This window comes from Mesoplodon bidens (assembly GCF_964165515.1).
Source record: "Mesoplodon bidens genome assembly, chromosome: 2".
NCBI lineage: Eukaryota > Metazoa > Chordata > Mammalia > Artiodactyla > Ziphiidae > Mesoplodon > Mesoplodon bidens.
Window position 1 is genome coordinate 50,538,192 of NC_138177.1, and position 7,953 is coordinate 50,546,144.

At 56.8% G+C, this 7,953-nt stretch overlaps 1 protein-coding gene across 2 annotated transcripts in view; it reads left to right on the forward strand.

The window, feature by feature from the left end:
- The window catches only part of MAPKAPK2 (MAPK activated protein kinase 2), a 45,324-nt gene extending 39,367 nt beyond the window's left edge, over positions 1-5,957 (forward strand). The window contains exons 2-10 of one of the 2 annotated variants that reach the window (XM_081224053.1): positions 478-617; positions 806-870; positions 1,155-1,234; positions 1,748-1,874; positions 2,487-2,562; positions 2,946-3,091; positions 3,406-3,491; positions 3,591-3,671; positions 4,252-5,957. In XM_081224053.1, the coding sequence (XP_081080179.1) occupies positions 478-617; positions 806-870; positions 1,155-1,234; positions 1,748-1,874; positions 2,487-2,562; positions 2,946-3,091; positions 3,406-3,491; positions 3,591-3,671; positions 4,252-4,395 (945 nt within the window). In that variant the 3' untranslated portion in view covers positions 4,396-5,957. The remainder of the gene's footprint in view (positions 1-477; positions 618-805; positions 871-1,154; positions 1,235-1,747; positions 1,875-2,486; positions 2,563-2,945; positions 3,092-3,405; positions 3,492-3,590; positions 3,672-4,251) is intronic. The other variant, XM_081224054.1, reaches the window with a different exon arrangement.
- The last annotated feature ends 1,996 nt before the right edge of the window (positions 5,958-7,953 follow it).

The window sequence follows — 7,953 nt, forward strand, 5'->3', positions numbered from 1 at the left end:
CTGGGTTTAGGGATCTTGGAGGTACCTTTTCTAACTGATCTGGAGTCTCCCCTGTCTCTAGGCCCCTTTCCATCGTTGTTTGGGTTTTTCTTGGTCTGTCTTTCTGCCCAGGTGTCCTTTACCCTCTGTCTCCCAGTGCTCAACTCTGCTCGCCTTCTGGAATAGACTTCGTGCCCATAGCTGGGCCTTTCCCCTGAATGGTCAAGGGTGGTCTCAGAGTAGCTGTCGAGACCCCACGAGGGGTCATCTTGAGGTTCCTTTTAGAGCAGATGAGGGAGCTGCAGAGCTCTGAGTCGGGGCTTAGGAGAAGGAAGTGCAGGGAAAGTGCTAAGGGCTGGTGTTGGACCAGGGTCGGGAGAGTCGGTGGTGTGTCGGTGGGGATGTGGGCGAGTGCGTGGGCCAGGCCTTGCAGTAGGTCCAGATGGCGCAGCAGCCGGCTGCCCCGCTGAGGTTACTCAGGAGACGTTTGGCTTGCAGATGCTTCAGGACTGCCCCAAGGCCCGCCGGGAGGTGGAGCTGCACTGGCGGGCCTCCCAGTGCCCACACATTGTGCGGATCGTGGACGTCTATGAGAACCTGTACGCAGGGAGGAAGTGCCTGCTGATCGTCATGGAGTGGTGAGCAGCCCTTCCGCTTTACTCCTGGCCCAGCCTGATCCCACTCCCCACCTAGGCCTCTCACCTTCTGAGGACTGCCAGATGGGGACTCGGAAGCTTAAAATGTAAACGCCTGATCTTTGGAGGGGCAGTGGGGAGAGTGCTAGTGGGATGCTATGTCCTCAGATCTGACTGTGGCTTTGTTTTAGTTTGGATGGTGGAGAACTCTTCAGCCGAATCCAGGACCGAGGAGACCAGGCATTCACAGAAAGAGGTAGAAAGGGTCTGTTGTGGGGCCTGGGCTTGGGCAGGCAGGGGCACGGGGTGTCTGAAGGGGCTCTCGTGAGAGGTGCGGAGGCCTGCTGCCTTCTCCGGCTCGCCGCTGGGGCCTTCTTCCTCAGCTGAGCCAGGGCTGCTCCTCATTCCCTGGTTTCTGGGGGGCGGGAGTGGACGTAGGGAGCCTTAGGCTGTGTGGGGGGATCGGTGTATTGGGTTTTCAAACCTAATGACACATCTTGTGACTTTCCTTCCCGCTCCCACATTCCCTCTTCTCTGCAGAGGCATCAGAGATCATGAAGAGCATCGGTGAGGCGATCCAGTACTTACACTCAATCAACATCGCGCATCGGGATGTCAAGGTACCAGCTGTTCTTTTTGTCCCCCCCCGCCAAGTCCCCCCAACTCAGATGCCATGGAGGCCGTAGGGGTCAGGGTCGTGGTGACCCTAGGGAGGGTCCCCAGAGTCATCCTGCATCCCCGCTGCCCGGTTCCTGAGCGAGAGTGGGGCGGAGTGCCACTCTCTACCCCGCAGGCCCTGCCCTCGCTGGGCAAACCCGCACCCCAGTCATGAAGCCTTGTGAGGCCACCCTCACCCTGCGGCGCTCCTCAGCCACACCTCACCGCCACACCTTCGGTCTCTGTCACTGCAGTGTTCACTGCGGTTCTCTGCATCAGTGTCCGACTCCCATGCACGCTGTAAGCTCTTGGGAGGCAGGGAGCTGAGGGTCCTCACCCTCAGCTGTGCAGATCACAGGGGCTGGACAAATGGTTGTTGAATGGAGGAAGAAAGGAAGGAAAGGAGGAAGGGAGGGAGGGAGTGATAGCCCCTCACAGGTTCAGCAGAGGTTCTATTTATGTCTCTCTCTCTGTAGCCTGAGAATCTCTTATACACCTCCAAAAGGCCCAACGCCATTCTCAAACTCACTGATTTTGGCTTTGCCAAGGAAACCACCAGCCACAACTCTCTGACCACTCCTTGTTACACGCCATACTATGTGGGTAAGTCCAGAGGAGGCCTGGGGAGCTTGTCTTCCCCAGAGCTTTTCTCAAACCCTCCTCTTGCCGGGCTCAGGGCCACAGGTCCTAGGAGAGTTGAGTCCTCAGGCCCTTTCTAGCACTGGTTCTGATGTGACCCGACCCAAACTAGGGCTCGTCAGAACTCAGCTGGGACTGAAGCATTATAGGAAATTATCTGCCTGAGATTATGGGTGGGATTTTGCACGCATGCACGCTTTTCCTGAGAAGAGCTGTCATTCCCATCAGATTCCCAGTGGAGTCTGGGATGCAAATTTGGTTCAGGAGCCCTAGCTGACTGGCACAGAATAAACTCTCAAAACGTGTTTGTCAAATTAAATGGCAGTCTGAAAGGCTTTGCAGTTCAAGACTTATTTTATCTTGAGATTCTAGCCCTAGGGCTCTCCTGGAGAAGGGTCTTCTGGTCTCTTTTGTCCAACCCTGGGTCTGGGCTATGACTGTTCCCCTTCCCAGCCCAGCTAAGGTCCCATCAAGATGGGTTGAAGGGTTGGATGGGGAGCACCAGCCACCGAGGAACTGCGGTGGATCCCAGTGTTCTGAGGGCCAGGCCCACCCACGTTGACCTTTGGTTTGCAGCTCCAGAAGTGCTGGGCCCAGAGAAGTATGACAAGTCCTGTGACATGTGGTCCTTGGGTGTCATCATGTACATCCTGTGAGTGTGTGGGGAGGGACCTGGGGGAAGTGGGGCTGGGCTGGGGCAGGGGTGGGATGAGAAGAAGAGGCAAAGATTAGCGTTCCCCTTCTGGATGGGAGATGCCCTGAGAATCCCCTGCATGTCCCTGTCTCTCTGCGTTTAGTGGATTCTGACAGCTAAATGCTATAAATTAGCTTATGGGCAGGAAAATGTGTGGTTTAGATACTCAGTATGTTGGATTCCCGGGCCCTGTCCTTGACTTTGTATATTGTACCTGAGTCAGTGAGTCCCAATTTCTCTGTGACCTTTGCAAGGAGAAGCCTGTGTCTCGCTCTAGTCCTGGCGCAGGACCCTAAATAACATCAGCTCTGTCCCTCTCTTCCCACTTCCTCTCGGCTCAGGCTGTGTGGGTATCCCCCCTTCTATTCCAACCATGGCCTTGCCATCTCTCCGGGCATGAAGAGTCGCATCCGAATGGGCCAGTATGAATTCCCCAACCCAGAATGGTCAGAAGTATCAGAGGAAGGTAGAGAACCCACGTGTACATGTGCGTGTGTGCAGGTGTGTGTGCGTGTGCAGGGGTGGTCTCACGTGGGTGGCGTGGATGTGGATCTGCACCTGGCCCACAGCTGCTGGGTACGTCCTGTCTGTGTGAAGGGCCTGTGGCAGAGCTGGGGTATGGGGCGCGTGGGGCTGTCAGGGCTGGAGCCGTAATGGTCTTCAAGGCTGGCTCCTTGGGTGGTGTGTGTCCATGCCCCTTTGAATCTGGTTTTTCCCTGAAAACTGTGGGAAGGAGCAGCAGAAGGGGGGTGGCCCCTTAGCCATCTCTGTCCCCTCCCCGCACCTCGCTTTCCCCCACAGTGAAGATGCTCATCCGGAACCTGCTGAAGACAGAGCCCACCCAGAGGATGACCATCACCGAGTTCATGAACCACCCCTGGATCATGGTAAGCCTGGTGGGCCGGAGGGGCCTGGGTTCACGCGGACTGTCCCTTGGGGCTCCACTCCACCCAGGCTTTCACCCTGACACTTTTCTCTATCCCCAGCAATCAACGAAGGTCCCTCAAACTCCACTGCACACCAGCCGGGTCCTGAAGGAGGACAAGGAGAGGTGGGAGGACGTCAAGGTAAGGGGACCACTGGCCAAGAGGGGCTCAGAGGGTGCGCGCCAAGGTGCTTGGCTGTGAGAGGCTGTGCTGGCCCAGAGGGGTTGCTTCTGTACTTGCTCACCCCAGGGGGTGTCTGTTACACCAGGAACAGCGGCTCTGAGCCACTTCCCTGCTGGGTTGTGGGCAGAGGTTCTGTGTTTGGTCTAAAGTTGGCCGTGGCTGTTTTCTACAAGCCCTCTACTGTCTGGGTCTCTAAAGGGACCTGAAAGGTCATCTGGTACCATCTCCTCGCTTTGCAGACTAGGAAACTGACGTCCGGGGTGGGGGCGACCTGGTCAAGGTCACGCAGCTAGTGATTGGCTGGGGCAGACATGAACCCAGGTCTCCTGACTCCTGGTCGGCACTCTTTCTGCCTTCCCCTGGGGTCGCTGGAGGGCTCTAGGAGAGCGGTGGCAGCACGGTGGCCAGGCTCTGCTGACCCAGCCCTGGGCCCGTCACCCGGCCTGCCCTCCCGTCTCCTCTGCTCCCACCCGTCACCCGCATCCTGCCCTCGCTTTGCCTGTCGCCTCTCACGGCTCTCTCGGTCACTGCCCCCCAGGAGGAGATGACCAGTGCCTTGGCCACGATGCGGGTCGACTATGAGCAGATCAAGATCAAAAAGATTGAAGACGCATCCAACCCTCTGCTTCTGAAGAGGCGGAAGAAAGCTCGGGCCCTGGAGGCCGCGGCCCTCGCTCACTGAGCCGCTGGGCCCGTCCTGCTCCACTGGAGGACAAGCAATAACTCGTGACCTGAATCTATTTTTTAAATGAAGAGACACAGAACTGTCCACTCCCGCCTCCCCTCCTCCTCAGCCTCATGGAGCCCGGACCTCGTCATAGGCTGAATTCTGCCTTTGGTTCTGGCCACCCCTGAGAGGGAGAGCCTGGAAGGCTGGGAGGGCGTGGAGAGAAGGAGCAAGGTGCTCTTGAACCTGTGCTCATTTTGCAGTTTTATCGATAATTTGACTTAGAATTTTTATGAAACTTCTTTTATCGTTCTTGCCCTCATTCCTGCTCCTTCCCCCCAAACCCTTTCCTGTCTGGATACTACAAGGGTTTGGGGTTTGTTAAAGGATATTTGTGGAAACTGTTATAGGGGGCGTCCCTGTGTCGTGCCACCAGCCCTGTAATTTCCCCACTACAGCCCCAGGTCCCCACTGGCTGAGGCCTTCCGGGAGCTGCAGGCCGTGGAGGGCTGGGGCCAGGAGGCCACCCACCTCCTCTGCTGAGCCCTCAGACGTCACCGGTGTGCCAGACGGATAGGAGTGAGTGTGGTTGTGTGTGTGCGTGTGCCCGTGCCCGTGTGCCTGGATCAGTGCCTGGGCCTGTGCATTTGAGGGGCCAGGGGCGTGCAGGGCTGCAGAGGGAGGGCCTCTGTCGGGGCTCAGGAACTGCCTCCCTCCTCAGGCCTGCCCTGCCCGCGCTGGCTTTGCCAAAGTGCCTGGGAAGCGTGTCCAGATTCTGAGCCAGGCCGTCCGTGCCTGCCTCTCTGAGCGGGTCCTGGGAGGTGGAGAGGAGTGACTTAGCACTGGCACAGCGACCAGGAAGACTGGAGCCCCGCCCAGGACCCCACTCCCTGCTGAGTGCTGGCCCTGGTCCTCCGAGGCGCTCATCTACCACGTCATCTCTCTGCTTTCCCTTCCTGCCACTATTAACCCGTTCGTGTTTATTTTCTTACATTTTTTGCTGTTTCTCAACAGGCCCACTCTCAGCCCTCATGGGTGAGCCTGGGCAGTCGATGAGTGACACAGAGCTGCTGCGTTTTGTGTGCCTCTCGGGCTCTGGGGCGTCGGCAGCACCCTCTGGTGGGCAAAGACAGCACCACTCTTGCGGCCCTCCTGCAGATCTCCATCCGTGCGGCCTAGCGGGTGGGCGGGGGAGGCTTCACACCAAAGATGTCCCGATCCTGCTCCCTCCCCATCAGCCCCTTCCCCCCCACCCCACCCCAAACAACTCAGCGTCGTGTGTCCAGGCCAGTGGGGGGGGGAGGGCCTTCCCTCCCCAGTATTAATTTGCAGCAGTGTGGGGAGAGGTCCTCTGTGCCATGGTCCCTTGGGGCAGGGGTGACAGTAATGCTTCAGCTTTCATCTCCCTCGGGCAGGGTTGGGGGGCGCACCCAGGGTCTTCTCTGGGTGTGAGGGAAGGGCTACGAGTGCCCGCGGCGCCTCCCATCTCTGATGGCGTGTCCAGCACTCAGATTGTTGTAAACTTGTTGTTTTGTATGAGCAAAATTGTCTTTACTAAACAGATTTAATAGTTGAAAGGTTTTCTTTCTCTTCCTTTGTGGGGCTCAGCCCCTTGACCCCCCACCTGTCCTCTTTCCACACGTGGAGAGCGGTTCTGTGAGTTGGGAGGGCAGAGTCCGTGTGTCCTGGGAGAGGAGGGGAGGGCTCCCGGGCGAGAGGGAGCCAGCGCGCGCCCCGCTGAGGGCCTGGCCAGGACCTGGTATGGGGACACGAAGAGCAGGGCTGGTGCCAACCACGCTGCGGGGAGCCCATGCTCTTTTGCCAAGTATTGAATCAGGAGCCAAGCTGCTTCTCAGCCCAGTTCTTCGACTTGTTTAGCCACAATCAGGCGCTGACACCCTCAGCCTGGGGGGCTGGCTGGTATGAGGATTGTGAAGAAGTTGCTGGTGGTGAATTGGTTCAAATCCTGGGAAAGAGTCCAGAGGAGCAGGTCAGCGTAGTTCCTGAAAGTTCCAGGAGGAGGTGATAGGGGTCAGGCAGAAGCCAGAATACTCCACCTCAGACCTGGAAGAGGCCTCAGGGCTCCTATGACCCATTCCCCTCGATTCACAGATGAGAAGGCTGAGGCTCAGAGGTGGCGTATCTGAGACGCACAGTGAATTGGTTCACAGTGGGGCCCAAGATAGAAATCGGTCTATTGACCCCACTGCTCTCCCTCCCAGTCAGATGGAAAAATAGTCGTCGATAAGTTCACCTGCATTTTCTCACTTGATCCTCGGAGCTGTCAGGGAGAAAGGCAAGGCAGGGTGGTTATCCCTGTTTAATGAACGAGGAAACTGACCAAGGGAGTGAAGGGATGTGCTGGGGATCCCGGAGCTAATGGGTTTGGACTAGAACTCAGGATCCCAAGGCCTGGGGTGGTCTCATCCTAAGACCTGGTCTCCTGCCTGGAGGAGAGGCCTGCTCACTCCCCAGTCATCAGTGGGATCGCATCCCCCTGCTCGGGTTCGTGGCAGAGGCAGGGCACACCTGTGGCCCCATGGCCTCCCCCCGACAGCTCCCGAATGTGCTCGGCTCCTACCTTGAAACTCTACCCATCCCTCTAGGAACCACCATTCGAACGAAGCAGCATGAGGTTTTGCTTTCAGAGAAATCCAGTCATGTTGTCTGTGCTTATGTGGGTATCAGAGGTGATTGATAACAACTTGGGGGAAGAGGGGATAAGGGGTGGTAGGGTGGGAATTGGGGTACAGGGGAAGGGCGTTGTCAGTGCTCTGCTGTCTTTGGAGGCCATGTTAGTTTTCTGTTGCTGTTGGAATACATTTCGTGGCTTAAAACACAAATTTAATATGTTAGATTTAGGAGGTCAGAAGTCTGATACAGTCTCCCTGGTCTAAAATCTAAGGTCTCAGCAGAGCTGTGTTCTGGAGGCTCTAGGAGATTCTCTTGCCTTGTAAAGGCAGATGCTGGCTTGCATGGTTGCAGGGGGCAACAGGAGATGGTTCTTGAACACCCTTCAGCGGTGTGAGATGTAAGGAGGGCTTACGGACACTTGCAGGCACCTAGGAAGCACTGATGCTGTGCTGGACTCTTTCCCTTGATCTCATCACCATCATAAAAGCCCTCTGAGGGAGTCAGTCTAGGCTCCAGTTTACCTGTAAGAAAACTCAGCATCAGAGAAGTAAAGTGACTCTCCCAAGGCCTCATGACTAAGCAGAGGTCAATCTGACTTGGGTCTCCTGCTTCCAAGTTTAGAGTTTCTTAAAAAACACCACCACCACCAAAGTCCTCTTGATAAGGGAGGCCAAGCAGGGAGACAGCTGGATTCCTCTCCACTGAGTAGAGGTGAATTTCCTTTTCTAGGGAATGGGGGTGGCACTCCTAGGCCCTGTGGCTGTTGAGGAATGCAGTAAGATGATGGATTTAAATGTTTGGTCAGGGGCCAGGTGGCCTTTATCACTATTGGTGTCCTACCCTCTGGTGGGCTGCCCTGCCCAGAGGGCACAGGGAAGCCCAGGTTTGGAGCAGGGTTGGTGGTCTAGGCTGAGTCCATGTTCCTGTCAGCTTGAGGGC